Source organism: Camelus bactrianus, chromosome 9, assembly GCF_048773025.1.
Source record: "Camelus bactrianus isolate YW-2024 breed Bactrian camel chromosome 9, ASM4877302v1, whole genome shotgun sequence".
Classification (NCBI taxonomy): Eukaryota; Metazoa; Chordata; class Mammalia; order Artiodactyla; family Camelidae; genus Camelus; species Camelus bactrianus.
Window position 1 is genome coordinate 71550528 of NC_133547.1, and position 15981 is coordinate 71566508.

The following is a 15981-nucleotide window of genomic DNA, read 5'->3' on the forward strand; positions in this document are numbered from 1 at the left end:
ACTGCCAGGGATTCAGCGACTTCTCGTCGCTAAGTGCCAAGCTAGGCTCTGGTTAGGGGCTGGAACCAGCGCAGCCAAGCGCAGGTGGCAAATGCCCACGCAGCCCCAGCACCGAGGTGTCTTAGGCGCTGCCTCACGTAACTTCCGCGCCCCAGTCCAAGTCTGCGAACAAGCCCCGATCCTGGCACATGCTTGAAGATTTCCCCCAGCAACCCCAAGGCGCATCGCCTTCGACACGGCCCAAGATGCGGCCAAGCGGAGGCACCGAGCCTCGAGGAGGGACTTGGGACCTTACAGGCATGCAGCTACTTCTGGGATTGAACGCGGGAAGCATTTCCTAAATGTCCGTACCTGGGTCTGCCCGGCAGGCCGCCCCCAAACTTAAAAGTCTCTAGACACCAGAAAAACCAATGACCAGCGAAACTCAGCTCTGCAAAGGAGAAAACCCTAAACTTAATTTGGGGCTTGTACTTAGGACAAAGTACGCAAAGAAAACCCTAGATCCTGCAGAGGCCAAGGGCAGGAGGGATGCGAGCAGGGGGCAGCGATTTGGGCACCAGCCTTCCAGCCTCTGGCGGTTTCGCTGCCTAGCCAGGAGGCGCCTTGCGCAGCTCCTCGTTGGGGAGAAACGCCGCGGGCTCCCCAGTGCGCGGTTCCCGTTCCCAGGCAGCCCCGCGGGCTTTCGGCTCCCAGCCCCGAGCCTGGGCAATCAGACCCGGGAGGCCCGCGCCGCGCTATTTGCATATTCCCGGGAACACAAGGAGGCCTGTAATTTTCTTTTTAAAATCGTTGGGCAGGGTTTAGGGCCAGTGCTTCCAAACCCCGCAGAGTTGATGTCGTCCCTAAACTCTCTCTTAAGAGAAGGGGACTGGCCTATTCTTCTGGCTTTTTTAGAAGAGATGGTGACTCCTGGGGCTGCATATTCAACAGGGGGGGAAAAGCTGATTGTGAACAGGGCTGTTGGAGGAGTGGATGCAGGGAGCTGGGGCGCGGGGGGTAGGGAAAGTCATCTCTGGAATTCAATTGTTTAAAAAATCATTTATAATTAAAGGGACAAAATAAAATACGATCGTCTCATGCATATTTAATCATTCACACTTCCAGCTTTGAAACCATTTTCCCTGCGTGAATTTTCTCACTAATTTATACTCTGAAGTCGACTGCTGTTCTCGAAAACATCTGGACAATGCTGCTTTCAAACTTGTTTAAATTCGAATAAGCTAAAGGAGCTCCGTTGCAGGGTAAAAAAGAAAGTAGCAAAAGCAAAAACTCCGGTGAAAGTTTGGGCTGTGTTTTTTAAACCAAGTAGGGTTAAAGTAATCTTGAGTAGAAATGCAAATATGTGCGTTTTGATTTAGCCTAATTAAACCGGTGTTACGTGCAAACACATCCTCTCTACATTCAGGCTTGGGTTTAATAGAGCAAATTAATTCCTCTCGCGGAGATATGTTTTTGTTGTAAGCCCTCCCCTCCCTCGATCACTGAAAATTTCCCACGAAATTCCACACGTCCCAGGTTCCACATCTCCCGCGGAAAATGGAGACCCGAGCATCGGAGAGAGTTGACGGGCCTCATACGCAGGGCGGTAGCTCTTCCTCATTTGGGATTGAGACGCAACCTGACTTTTCATTTTAATATGAAATATGCCGGTTTGAATGGAGAAAATAAAACCTCAAAAATACTTTCTGTAGCTACTCGGACTCTTGAATCCGAGATGGGAAAAGTGCTTAAGTGAGGACAAGCCTGATCAAGTCCACAACGGCCTCATTATCTAGGCAAATATCCTCGAACTTTTGAAGGCCCCCTTGTCCAAAAAGGGGCCTGTGGGGGTGGGGCGGTAGGGGCTCTTCTGGTCTGTTCGGGGCTCCCCTCGCTTCCCCCAAGCGCCTGTGGCGCTCCCTCCCCCACTTCTGCCCACTCTGTCTCCAATCTCCGACTCTGCAAAGTGCAGGCTTGTAATTCAGGACAAGTGTGACACCTACCTGTGAAAGGGGGGAACCGTCCCCTCGCTGGTCCGCCGCCCCAGCCCGGAGGCTGCGCCGGGATCTACCCGGCCGCATACCACCCGCACGGTATCGGATGGAACATTTACTAATTTAATCAAATCCAGCGAAGAGATCAACGGCCAATTTTGAAGGGGTAGAGAAGACTTTGACTTGGGAAAGCCTTCTCCTTGGCATCCCCTAACGCTCCCCGCCAGCATTAGCCCAGAGCACCTTTGAAATAGTAATAAGGGCTAAATCCGGCATAAAATCGAACTCATTAGCAAAGTTCACCAGCTGATTGCTTTGCATAAAACACGACACTGATTGGAAGTAATTAGGTTAAGCGATGGAGCTCGGGTGGTGCGTGTCTCTAGCTGGCTTTGCCATCTCTTCTCCCTTCTGGGCACACACTTGGGTCTCTCTCCTCTCTCCTCTGGGGTCCAATCTCCTCTCTCCTCTGGGGTCCAATCTCCCCCAAGCAGCCCGCATCACCAAATCTGCATTCCGGGCAGGGCCAGGTTCCCCGGGGCTGAGGCTTAATTACAGTTTCTCGCTGGCACACTAGGTTTCGTAGAACCTTTCATTCCCCACTTCGAGGGGGAAAAAGTTGCAGTTTGCACCTTTCGTCCATGGCGATGGACAGTTTATTGAGGCTTCTAAAAAGTAATGAGTGGCTCTGATTATGTTAAAATCTCTTTTAATTAAATATTTTGCATTTTACAAAGGCGGCTGCAGTTTCTTTTACTTTTTAAATCTAAGTGTATAACCTGTTTCCTTTCTGTAATAATACTTTAGCTCATACCCAGAAAAATCAATAGGTGTAAAAAATTAAATTAAACTTGTATTTTTTAAACTATGAAACAGTTTTGGGGGCAACACAAATGTATATATTTATATTACAAAAAAACCATTAAATGCCTGTACAGGTGTCTTAATTTCATAATTTACTTCAAAGATATTGAATTATCAATTTAAATACAAAATGCTACATTAAATATACAGAATAAGATTTAATACAAATCATTTTTGTAATTTTCCTTTTCGGTTGGTTAAGACATTTTTGTGTTTAGGTGGAGATGTTTACATTTTTATGTCATCCATCTCCATGAATTATAAACTTTTTAATAGGAGGGGTAGTTTTGTTTTTCTCTCATGTTGATGGAAAAATAACTGCCAAGGCCATGTTTTTTAATAAATTAGGAAAGTCCGGGACCGACGCAGCCCGCGTTAAATGTCGGACATACCTTTCTTCAATTCATAGGGAGAGTCTTTGCACAGGTCTAGCTGGGACTGGCTCCGCAACATTTTCGGGTCTTTAGCCAAAGCGTCCGCTCGGTTCAACACGGTCTGGTTTAATCCATTGAAATGCGAGCCCGGACCCGTGGTGGGGCCTGGACCTGGGCCTGGGTGGCCGTGAAGGTGTCCGAAGGAGCCATAGTTCGTGTAGCCAGGATAGAAGGGCGCCGTGTAGTAGAGAGGCCGGGACAGAACCGTCCCGCCTGGAAAGGGACACTGCGCCGAGGGTGAGCGCGATGGCGCCGGGGCCGGCGATGCGCGGCTGCCTCCTAGGGCTTGCCCGGCTATGGGCCCGGGGCACGGTGGGCACGGAGAGCCCTCGCTCCCTCCGCCCCCGTCCTTGACCTTGTCCGAGGATGTGGCGATCTCCGCCAGAGACCACAGTTTGGGCTTGGCGAGCACCGCCTGTGGAGGCGGCGGTGGCGGGGAGTGTATGACCGAGGGCCCTCCGGGACCGGGGGGCAGCTCTCCCGCAGCTGGGTGCGGGCCCGGAGCCGGCGCGCCCGAGGGGTAGTGAGGGCCCGGGTCCTCAGCCAGCCGCGCTGCCGCAGGTCCGGCTGGGGAGGGCCCGCCGGCGCGGGGGGGCCCGGGCAGCGCGTCGAGGCGGCCCTCGGATGGCGGCTCCTTAAAATCCGAGTCGCTGAGGCTGCCCTCGGTCTCCTTGCCGGCGGGGGTGGGCGGCCCTTGCAGCCGTTCGCAGCCTGAAGCCGCCTTCTGCTCTCCTCCTCCTGCGGGCGAAACCCAGGCGATTAGACGCGCAGAGGGGAACCAGGTCCCCGCCCGCAAAGGCAAAGACCTCTGCCCCCAACCTCCAGGCCCTGTGGGCCCCCTCTCCAGGCATCCCCCACTCCACTGCTTTTTGCTTCTTATTCCCGCTCAACGCACCCTTTCCCGCATCCACCAACCTGCTTCGGGGCCCTCGGGGTCGCCCTTGTCCTCGGGCTTCTGGGGCTCATCTTCGTCGTTCTTCTCCAGATCAATGTTCTCTTCCTCCTCCTCGTCCTCGCTGCGGTTCCGCGGCGTCCACGTCATCTTGTTCTCCTTCTTGAGGCGCCGGCGCGCATTAGCAAACCAGGTGGACACCTGGGTGAGGGTCATCTTGGTGATGATGGCCAGCATGATCTTCTCGCCCTTGGTAGGGTACGGGTTCTTGCGGTGCTCGTTGAGCCAGGCCTTGAGCGTAGCGGTGGCGTCCCGCGTGGCGTTCTTCCGGTACGCAGGGTCCCCGTACGGGTAGGAGCCCAGGGGCGCAGCGTAGGGGTGGTACCCCAAGGAGCCTGCCATGCCGGGTGTATGGTCGTAGGGAGAGCTCTGCAGGGGACAGGCAGAGAGAAAGTGAGAGTGGGCCATAATCCCCAGTGCCACCTGGACGACCGAAGCACACTTTGCTTGCGCCCAGGGGTCTTTGGGCTGCAAGGGCCGCACTCCGGCTTCCACTAGGGTAGGGCTGGAGGACTCAGACCCCAGTGCAACCGCTCCTCCTCGTAGGGCAGCGGGGGCGCCAACTCCTGAGTCCAGTCCTTGGGGTCGCTTGAAACCTTCCTGGCCTCGGCGGCACCCAGTAGGCCCCCGTCTGCCCGAGCACGTCCGCCCCCCGTGCGCAGATCCGGCCACCGCAGCCAGGCCCTCTACCCAGAGAGAGGCCTGGGCAGCGGCAGCGACTCTGCGCTCCGCGCCCGAGTGGCTGCACGTTAGGAGCAAGAGGAGGAGAGCAAAGGAAGTCGGGGCATTTTTTTGCTTCCCTACAGAGTAAGACAAACGAAAAGCTAAGCCTTGTCCCGGTGCTCCCACCCTTCCAAAAGTGTTATCCCAAACCGAAGCCACGGCGCTTTTCCAGAAAGTGCACCCGGCCGAAAAATCCCGGATGCACCGCAGCTCGGCCGACTTTTCAGAAATTTAATACCTCCAAATCGGATTGCGAAGATAGGATTACGGATTTGCAACATTTTGGAGGACTAATTAAAGGCGAGGCCAAACACATTTACACAGACTTAGCACGCTTCTGTTCAGATTTCAGGTCTATTTCTTTTGAACTACTTTCCCCAAATGACCAAAAATAAAATATAAATAAAGTAAATGTACACGGCGGCCTGGAGCTCACGTTTGAACCAAATGCTGTTCTTTAATTGCAGCGATCTCTCTCCCAAAAAACCCTTTCCGCCAACTCCGCGATCCGAGCAAGACGCGGCTCTTCTCTCGGAGCAACTCCTGAGCCCCAGGCCCGGGCGAAGTCGAGCGAGACAATCGCTTAAGTTTGCAGGGGCCGCGAGGCTCGGCGGGGGTGGTCCGCGGTGGAGCCGAGGCCCGTGTCCCCGCAGCCCCCGCCTGCCCCGCGCGGCCCCAGCTGCTCTCGCCCACCCCGGCTCCCGCTCACTCACCACGTACGAAGAGAAAGCGGCAGCGGCGGCTGCCGCGGGGTCGGCGCCGTATTGGAGGTGCGAGTTGTAGCCCGGCGAGGGCGCCGTGAAGGCGGTGGAGCCGGCGTAGGGCGAGAATGCGGAGCCCGACGACGAGCGGCCGAGCTCATCCGTGCGGGGCCCCGAGATGACGCTGGTGCTGTACGCCGGGCACGAGTAGAGCGCCAGCGAGGCGGATGGCTGGTACAAGTAGCCCTGCGGGTAGGACATGGCCACACACGGGCATGGGGCGCTCCGCGCCGCGGCCGCCAACGAGCCGGGCGGCGCCCTGCGAGGGCGAGCGGGCGGGCACCTGGTCTCCGGCTGCCCCGGGCCGCTGCTCCTCGGGTCCTGGCTCCCGGGCTCCGGCCCGCGGCGCCTCCTTGCTGGCTTCCCGCGCGCCGCCGGCTGCGACCGCTGCGCCCGCTCCTCTGCGCGCCTCACTCGCCCCGGCAGGGTTTTTCCCCCCCTCCCTTGCTGCTTTCTGTTTTCCCCCTCGCTCTTTGCACTGGGGGGCTCTCCTTTTGGCTTCGCAAAGGTCCTGCCAAGATGCTAAGTTGGAAATTGAGGATTCTGACGCCTTGTGCGCGCCTGAAGCTCCTCCTTCCCGGGGTGTAGTCGGTGGGAGGACTGGCAGGAGCCTCTGGGCGGCCGCAGCCAACCCGGCCGCCAGGCGCGCCTCGCCCTCTCTCTCTTCCTCCCCGGCTCCTTCTCCCGCTCGCTGGCGCTCCCCTCGCCCCTCCCTCGTGCCCGCCTCTCCTCCGCGGCCCTCCTCTCCCCCCTCCTCTTATTTTCCCCCCTCCCCTCTTCGGTCTCTCCCTCTCTCTCCCTCACTCAGACTCTCGAGCGCCGGCCCCAGGATGACAATCACATCCCGGGCGCACCGATCTCTTCCAACTTTCCTGCCCTGCTAAGTCGGGGTGGAGCGGCGGTTCCGATGCAAGGCGGGCCTTGGTGTTGGGTCCCGCCGCTCGGAAGCACAAAGGGAATGAGGCCGCGGACCGCGCGCCAGTGAACGCTCTGCCACAGCAAATCAAGGAGTTAGCGGATTCTCCTTCGCCAGGAGGCTGAGTTCCAAAGCGGATCGCTGCCGACCCGCCCCTGGCTTCTCCCTCAACCTAGGATACCCGAGAGTGAGTTGGAGACCCGGAATGAAGGTCCCTGGGAGAGCCAGATGGATGCCCGCGTCGAGGACGCAGGGAGTCCGGGGTGACTGTCCCTCTCCGCCAGTAGCAGCAGGTGGGCAAGAGACAGGCCTTGGACATCACGTCTCTGGCCCGGCCTCCCTTCCACCAACTCCCCGCCAGACTGCGAAGGAGGAGACACTGGGAACCCGGTACTACGGGGTAGCCTTTCTCTGCAGAGATAGTGGGCCAGAGCAGCCAGACAGAGAAGCAGCTACGCCGGAGTAGGTCCCTGGACTCCACTTAACACCCTCCCGCCATAGATCGCTGCCTCTTTCTCGGGGCTTTGCATCACCCAAAAGTAGCTCCGCCAGACCGGGGTTGGTGGTGGAGGAGAGTGAGGGTCTCCTTCCCCTTAGCATGCACTCGAGCACCCACCCACGTTCTACTGCTAAAGCTCCGCGGAGCAGTAACCAACTCAACCACTGTTTGTCCAGTGAGGAGCTGTAAAGGCAAATACACACAACTGAGTCACAGGCCGAGCCCTTGCCCACGAAGGCCACACAGAACACAAAACAGACCCTTTGCCTGTTCCTCCACCCCGCGCCGCCACAAGGCACAGAAGCACTTGAACTCTGGAACAGACAGGGGCGCTGGCGAACCGGGACACGGGCTGGCATAGTGTTGGGCACTCCACTAAAGCCCAGTAGATCAGGGACTTTGTGGCCTTTTATAATGGGGGTCACACGCAAGCCGATGACAACACACAAACTTTCCCGCAATGACTCTGACAGGCGAGATACATTTTATTTCCTGAGCTCCAGTCCGGGCACACACACACACACTGCACACTCGCACACTCTGTGCAGCGCGACTTCACGCACGCGCGCTGACTCCTCCCCTCCGTCAGTTCCCCCAGGCTCCGCCTCTCAGGCGGACGTTCTCAGACAACCTCTCTATCCGCCCAGCCCCATTCCTCCCTGCCTTCACTAATTGGACACTGGCCTCTATTGGCTCCGCCCTTCGGCGACGTGAGCCTGCTTCCCTCCGAGTCACGGCGCCCAGGGGGCGGGGCTGGGCGGGGCGTCGGCGCCCTATTGTCATGGAGACGGGAAGCCGGCGGTGGCGGGCACAACCCGTCTGAGGTGGCAGCCTACCGGCCGAGACTGAGGCGAGGCCGAGTGGCCAGGACTGCGCGGAGCCGGCCAGTGGCAGCTTCTCAGGCAACCAAGGGGCAGTGTCCTCCCGGGTGGTCGCGGGGAGGTCCTCCCCGGAGCTTCCCCTCCCTGCTCCGTCGTTCCCGCCTCTCGCGGCCCCTCTGCTCCCCTGCGCCCGCCCCCGGCTCCGCCCGCTGCCGCCGCCGCCGCCGCCGCCGTCGCAGCAGCCCCTCGCGCTAACGGTCGATAACGGCCCGCGCGCGCCGCCCGCCGGGGGCTCGCGCCAGCCACGAGGGAGCGTCCGAGGCCCGCACGCCCGCGCCGCGGAGGAGAGGTGAGCCTCGGGTCCCCCGTGCCACCGCGTACCCGCCCCTTCGCGGACGGGCTTCCTGCCCTTCGAGCGGCGTCCGCGTCCTCTCGAGAACCGGATGGACGCGGCGGTGCCCCGCGCACCCCCGGGCGCCCGGTGGGCAAGGGCCGCGTGAATGTTGGGCGGGCTTCTCCTGATGTGACGGTCCCCGGGAGGGCGCGCGTGGGCGTGTCTCCTCCATCCACGCGCGGCAGCTTCACCCCCTCGGCTCGCGTCCAGGATGCTGATTTCTGAAGTGGAGCCTTGGAGGTTTGTGCCACCGAGAATCTGAGTCTGTCACACAGACATCCTCATTACATCATCCTGCCACTCTGGGCCGCTAAGCTATCCCCCCACTACACTTAACCTCCCCCCCTACCCCCGTTTTCTTCTACTGCCTTTTTGGTGTCAAGGACTGGAGAGAATCCTGAAAGATATTGAAGCATTTATAGAGTTTATGGTTCTGTTGCTGTGGTTGTCACCTCCGCTCTACGTCAAATTTAAGACTCATTTCTTAAGGATGTCTCTATTTTCTGCTTTATTTGCACATTGATGGCTCTGCTGCTCGGCTGGCCACGGGCCGCCCGGCGTCTGAGATAGACTTGTGTTAATATGTGGAAGGAAAGAGCTGATCATTAGCAGGCAGACGGGATTCAGATAGCATCTGGCGGATTTTCTCCGTTTTCATGTGAAAGCTTTCACGTTTTTTCTGGTAGCCACGGGGTTTTAACTTTTTGTCTTGGTAGTAGTGACGATACGGATAAGTCCCCCCCCCCCCACCATCCATTGCCCCATTTATTCTTCAGCTTTCCCGTTTGGGAGCCTGCTTACTTTTAGCAGTAGTTTAACTGGTCTCTTGTCACTGAAGCTTTCTCCCCCAGCAGAGGTGGAAGCTAGCTCCCTCTGGTTCCAGGTTACCAAGACGACTCTTTCTTTTTGGCTTACTATTGCGTTTGTATCTTTCTGAACATTTTAACTTACACTAGGGATAGGTATGCCCTGATTGTTCTTAACGTAAAATGTTTAAGAATTCTAATTTTAAAACTTCCTAAGGGTTTATTGGTTTGTCATGTCTGCATGGATCCTGTTAGGCATAACTCTTAAAACTTAAAGCTTTAAAATAAGATCCACAATTGTATTGCCAAGACACGGGCGTCGAGCTTGCTCTTCGAGTTTTGGCTGTACAGTTGTCATTGTTTAAATCAAGTGCAAAAGAGGTTAGGCCTGTTTATTTAATGTAATAACTGTTTACAGTTAAAACTTTAAAGACTCATAAAAGTAGATCTGCTGTATTTTAAAGCTCTCATCATTCTTGTAGGAGAGACACAACACTGACGCTAGGAAAGGCAACAGATTGCTTCTGTCATATCGCTTTGCTGTTTTGGAGTGTACTTAAAGGATTATGATTGATAAGGCTGTCTTGCCAGAGAATGTTGACACAGGTGTGCATCGTTATCTTAATTAAGATCCTGAGAAAATGTCTATAAAATGGTGACATAAGAAGGGCGGCATATTTTTGTACAGTTTTGCTTTTGGAGAATTTAATTGCACTAGAAACCTGTCTTGGAGCTCCCAGATTTTGTGAGCCCTTTGGCAGCAGAAGTTTTAGAGAGAAATGATAGTTCAGTGCTAAGTGTTCTGGCATGTATTAATACTACTTGTGGCTTTTTGGCAATGCCTTTGTCAGCTTTCTTTGTGCTCTATCTTTGTGGAATAATGGTTCCTGTTTTAGAAAGAAAAACATAAATAGAGTAGTATATTCTTAAGCAAACGGTTGGTGTTCAGAAAAAATCTGTAGAGGAAGGTGTGCTTAATGTGCAGGAACCAGGAATATAATAAAAAGGTAAATATAGAAGAAATGTATGCCCCTTCAGTTTTTGGAAAACAGTCTCCTAGAACGTTTTAATGACCTGAAACAATTTCTTTTTTCTTATGATCAAGTACTTAGCTACATTATTTATGAAATGCCTCTTTTTAATTGCCAGAAATAAAGGAAAACGGTTTTATTTCTTCCAAAATAGGGTTCTGTAAATTTGAACTGATGAACAAGTGAAGATAGTGCATTTAGACTCTTCTTAGTTTAAGGATCTGATTCATAACCTGGGTGACTACTAAAATAATACTACTGTCCTTTACTTCAAATCTCTGAATGCAAAAACAATAGCAGAACGGATGCTTGACTTACCCAGCACCTAATACCCTTCAACATAAGTATTGCATTAAGATTACCCCCCTCTCTTTGTAGCTCATGATTTCCTGGAAGCTGGCTGTCCATCAGTGTGTATATAAGATGTGTGAATGTTTTTCTTTAATATTAAAACTCACTGTAGAAAGAGGAAATGAAAGTGGAGGAGGCCATAGGCGTCTGATCGGAGAGGCCAGGTGTAGAGTCACAGCTCATTCCTGACTCCAGGGATAATTAGCTGGCTAGAATTACATGGTAAACTAAAATCAGAGAATGACTTATTTAGATTCATTTGCTGAAAGTAAAACAAGAGCATTAATTTTCAGATAATTGCTTTGCTTACCCTCCCAACACCCCCATCAAAAAATTTTTTTTCTGGCAGCTAAGATCAGCATCCCTGTGCTATTATCCAAATATTACTTTCAAATTCGATATGCTGTGTTAAAAGAAATGAAATAGGAATATGAACTAATTACCTATCATCTGTTTTAATGAATAACACTAAATAATTATTAATATATTTTTAATTATAGAAATCTTAGGGAAAATTTCAGTGTTCTTCGGTTGATAATGTGCAAGTAAATGAAATCATGTAATCCTTAGTGAATTAAACATGTTCTTTAAAGTGGATTATGAAAACAGTATCATATTTGGAGTAACGTTTTAACTCTTGAGATAGCACAGCCTGTTTTGTGTGGTAATATCTCAGTATCTTTGTGTATTTCCCTTCAATGTCAACATTGTGTTGACGACTCCTGTAGCTTTAACATCTTTCTGGTATAATTGTTAGCTGTTTCATAAAGAATAATTATCTTAATACAATGGCAGCTGATACAACTCTAAGAAGATGTAAAATCTTGCAATTATTTTTTTCTTGTTCAGTAATGCCTCCAGTTTGCTTTCACAGCACTACTCTGGAGTGTGACACTCATGACTTATTTCTGCATAAACCTACAGTATTTTTATAGCTAGAGTATACCTACATACCAGGTTAGCTTGGCAAATTAACTTAGATGCTTCAAAATTGAAAACCAGTATATTCTATTGGAATTTAAGTTTAAATCTTTATTAGTAAGGATGCACTTAACATTTGTTCAGGAGAAGAGAATATAATTTTCTCCTGCAGTTATCATTTATGTAATCCATTTTTCTAGCCTTTTCTCAGGCTAATGATATTCCACACCTTGATACAGCCTTTCCTTGTTTATTTGCAGTAATATAGAGTGATACCTTGGAGAAAATTAGATTAGATATTCATATCTAATATCCCAAAAGTATTTAACTAGCCTTCTGTGTTTCCTTAAACAGAATCATTTCCGTTTTCTATGGAGGTTGTAAGTGTGATGCTTCCATGATACATTTGGATATTTTCAGCTAAGTTCACTTCTGAACTATGGGGTTCCTCCAGATGTTGCCTGAAATTTGTCCTTGCGCATCCCCACGCTCACCCCCAAGTGAGTGTCTGCACAGTTGTGCTTGTGTATGGAGTAAACTCAAAATAGCATCCACGTTTGTTTTACTGAAGCAGTTATATTGGTAATAGGGACGGACTAAATACAGAATGTAGAGAGTATCTCTTGAGGCCTTTGGTTGTTAAAATTTTACCAATGCATTAAACAAAGGTTTAGTAAATAGAAAAATTTTTGATTCGTGGAAATACACTGAATAATTTATTTTTTAAGGTTAGTGAAATTTATGAACTCAGTGCTTTTCATAAAAAGCAAAACAAAGGTTATGATATGTTATAGAAATAGAATCATTATTTAAAGGAAATGTTTATACCAAATTCCAGTTTTTGATTATTTTCCTTACTTCGTTCTTTTAAGAATAAATTTAGTGGGAGTATCAGCTCTAGTCATGGGTACTAAACTCTTAATGACAATAGATATACAGGTGTGCACAAAATGTCACTCTTCATCAAAATAGGGGCTGCTGAGTACAAACTTATGAGACAGGCTATGAGAAAAAATATGTTGTGCAGAATATTTGTGTTGTCTAGTAGGGATTTCGTGATGATGAATATTTTCTTAAGTAAAAAAGATGGTTGTATGACCCCCTCCAAAAAAAAAAAAAGCTAATTCTACAGAAAGTAGCTCAAGTTAGTACAGCCTGCCATAGAATAAATGCTTCTCTGTGAATACTTTCAAAGGCATTATGGTGATTTTTAACATTATATGAAATAATACATAATTGTTTTTAAGTAATGCACTTGTGTTCCCTGTCACTGATTGGGCCTTATGGAGTATGTATGACCAAGAACTGAAGCATTACAGTGACTTAGAAAACATACAAATATAAAGAAAATGTTAAGCAGTAAACAATCTAATCCCTCTTTGTTTGCCTCTAAGCTTAGTTTTTGCTTTTTGTTTTTTAACCACATGTAAAGTTGTTGAATTTAAAAGCCAGGAGGATTAGATTTGTTTTCCCCCTCCTAAGGATAAGTATAAGAAAAATCTAAACATATATGCACATTGGTTGAGTTTTATATCTGTTATCAGCCACAATTTATTATTGAGATTCATATTTATTTCTTACATATGACTTTTATTCAAATGTATTAAAACTAATACTCCTTTTATATCAAATAGGTGTGTGTGTGATATAGGTGGGGGGTTCCCTGCTCTTGAAAATATGAAGAAAGCATGTCCTTTCAACAGTAATAGGTTATGGTTGATTAATTGAGAAGGTTTTACTAAATGTTCTCTAGTGGAAATGGCTAGAGTAAGCTTTTTGAGAAATATATCATTCAGGAATAAAATCAATGGAAGTATTGGTAATTAAATTGTAATTCAATGAAGGAAGGAAGCAGTAGGAAAGATGAAGCTAACTCTTGCTGTTTTTCTCTTTAAGAATCTGCAGTTCATAATGGAGCTACTGTGCTGGCTTTGGAAGGAGGCGATTCTGAAGATAGAGAGGTAATATTATCTCTTCTAAAAGAATACTTTCCTCTGTAATCCTGCGCCTTTATTACATATAAGAACTTTATCTAGTAGACAGCAGTTTCTTTAAATTTGGGGTATGGAAACGATCTGATTTTCCTGTGCTGAGTTTTTGAGCTGCTTCTCCCAGGGCTCTGGGCTGTGCTGGGAGAGCTGAGAAATCTCATCTAGGCATACTCAGCACCCTTAAAATAGCGTCTTTCTGAGAATGAGATCTGTGATGGTGGCCTGCTCTGTTCTAGTAGATGTCATTTTAGTTTGTGGTTGATGTGCATGCATTGAGCACGTTGCTTAGCTGTCCTCGTTGAACTCCCAGGTTTCATTGCCCTCTCTCTGCGGGGCGGTCCCCCTAGCCCTGAGCGGGAGACTTGCCGGTTGACAGCTGGTTCCAGAGCCCTGCCAGCGAGCTCGACCCGCCCAGCCTGGGCTGCTCTAGCTCCCGTACGTTGGTTCCTTTCCTCGTGGTCAGCTCTAGGTCCCTTTCCATGTTTTGTGCAATCCTAGGCTACGGGTAATCCTTTCCTTCTCCTCTCACTACGTTGGCTGCTGCTTTCTTTGCAGCTGTTGCAGGATTCACATGGGATGGAGGACTCTGTTTTATTCTGGATGAGATCTTTGATAATTCCCCTGCATGCCTTTTCATTCTCAAAAAATGTAATGTTGGTGTTAAAGAGTGAATCAAAGATTCTTGAAGAACAAAAATGAAAAATTTGTGTCGATATGAAAAAGCTTCTGTCTTTTCCTACTACGTTGCCTGTGCAAGTTAAATTAAAAACAGAGTAAAACCCTTTTAGAAACGACGAATCACTGTGTCTAAGAATGTTTACACAGGCTTAAATTGTGTAGTGGTATTTATATCTTTTTTTTCCTTTTTAAGAAAAATGATATACTTTTCTAGTCATCAAAAAATATCTACTCACTGGACTCTATCTATGGAGGGATATTAATAGAAGAATAAAGGGCTTCAAGGTGTCTAATTATATAATTAGGAAATTGGTAAGCAGCAGTGGTGGTTAAAACCAGTTTCTTCCATTAAAGAGCTAGTTTACATATAAAAACAAAAACCTTCAGGAAAAAAACTCTTTAATCTTTAAATCAAATGATGTTTTAGGTTAATACAGCAGGAAGGGGAAATATACCCATCTCAGATTCTTTTATTCATGCCTAGGTAGAGGTTGGAAGCAGCTGAGAAAGCCATTAACATAACATGTAGCCTAGGAAAAAAATGATGATATCAAAGTGATTACTTGGAAAGCAGTTTACAATTGCAGAACAACTCAATATTATGACCTTGACCAACTTTTAGATTTCATATACTTGGGTTATTACTCCAGCTTTTAAAATAGCAACCTATGGTATAGCTTGTGTATGGAATGCAAGGGTATTTTTGAATGGACTAGGTCTTACTTGTCATCTAAAATGTGCTACAGTATTACAAAGTTGATACGTAATATTCATTAATAGAAGGAAAATGTAAAATTTAATATCAGGGCAACTGAGACCTTTAAACCTTCTTTAAAAGTATAATCTTGACATCTATGACACTGTTTTTTGTCTTTGTTATATAGATAGAATTATGGACAGTCTACACTCCAAATGTTTTATTTATTAATTCCAAATTTTGTTCTTTACAGTGGGCTTTTAAAATAAAAGGAATATGGGCTTTAGAGAGTAAGATTTTGAGTCATGGACTAATTTATTGAGCATTAGTACACAGAAAAGCAGCCTTGATTAATTTGAAACTGTGAAAAAGAGGGCAGGTAAAACTGTTTTCAGCTGAAATTTACTAATGCAGCAACTGTTTGAATTAAATGTTTGTTAACATAATAGCGATGGCATTTTCTCCTCCTCCTCCTTGTGGTTTTGTCCAACTAGATGTTACAGTGGCAGTTGCACTGACTGTTAAGTGTTTAAATGATGACACCATTATGTGAAGTGATTTTGAAATGAGAGATTCCAGCCAAGAATTACATCTGCTCCCATCTCCTTCAAATCATACTCTCTGGCAGTACAGATTATGATTGATTTGTTTGTGACAGATTGCAGGAAACAGTCATTGATTTTTCAATATTTTACCTTAAAATTATTTACAGTTGTAACCATGGGGAGGTATTTCCATGGGCTGTCAGCCCCTGAAAGACTAGGATAATATTCCCTGCTCTCTGACAAGACAAATTACCTGTAATGAGTGCAGTAGCTGAAGGGTATACTTTTATTTTAAAATATGTCAATAACCCCAGTGACTAAACGAATATTGATTTAGCATAATGAAGCCTGAGTAATGTGAAAATGAGCTTTTTCAAGGAGCATGGTAAAGACTTCCTTTTTAGCTGGTTGTAAGAAGCTTTTCATTCTTTTCAACTTGCTGGTAGAGATAAGAAGTTTTATATGCAAACCATCAGGAATGATAGTGTTGTCTGTGATAACCAGGGTCCAAATATTTTGCCCTTGCTTTTATCGATTCTTTTGCAAATCTTATTTGCACTCTTACTTTTCGTCATAGAATAGCTACTGATTTGCTTGCTCTTATCTTCAGCCAACTTAATATTT

The 15981-nt window shown here is 48.3% G+C and overlaps 1 protein-coding gene and 1 long non-coding RNA gene across 19 annotated transcripts in view; one reads left to right on the plus strand and one right to left on the minus strand.

Moving 5' to 3' along the window:
- Positions 1-2665: 2665 nt before the first annotated feature.
- IRX5 (iroquois homeobox 5) lies at positions 2666-6377 on the minus strand. Its single transcript, XM_074370725.1, has 3 exons — positions 5660-6377; positions 4187-4592; positions 2666-4009 (listed from the first exon to the last, which is right to left on the minus strand). The coding sequence occupies exons 1-3, from the start codon at positions 5906-5908 to the stop codon at positions 3213-3215; spliced, it is 1452 nt and encodes a 483-aa protein (XP_074226826.1). The 5' UTR covers positions 5909-6377; the 3' UTR covers positions 2666-3212.
- Positions 6378-6511: 134 nt separating this feature from the next.
- LOC105075729 (uncharacterized) overlaps positions 6512-15981 on the plus strand; it is a 51243-nt gene continuing 41773 nt past the window's right edge. For 16 of the 18 annotated variants that reach the window (XR_012509279.1, XR_012509280.1, XR_012509288.1 and 13 more), the window contains exons 1-2: positions 6512-8292; positions 13343-13407. This is a non-coding gene — a long non-coding RNA (uncharacterized LOC105075729). The other 2 variants (XR_012509291.1, XR_012509284.1) reach the window with 2 other exon arrangements.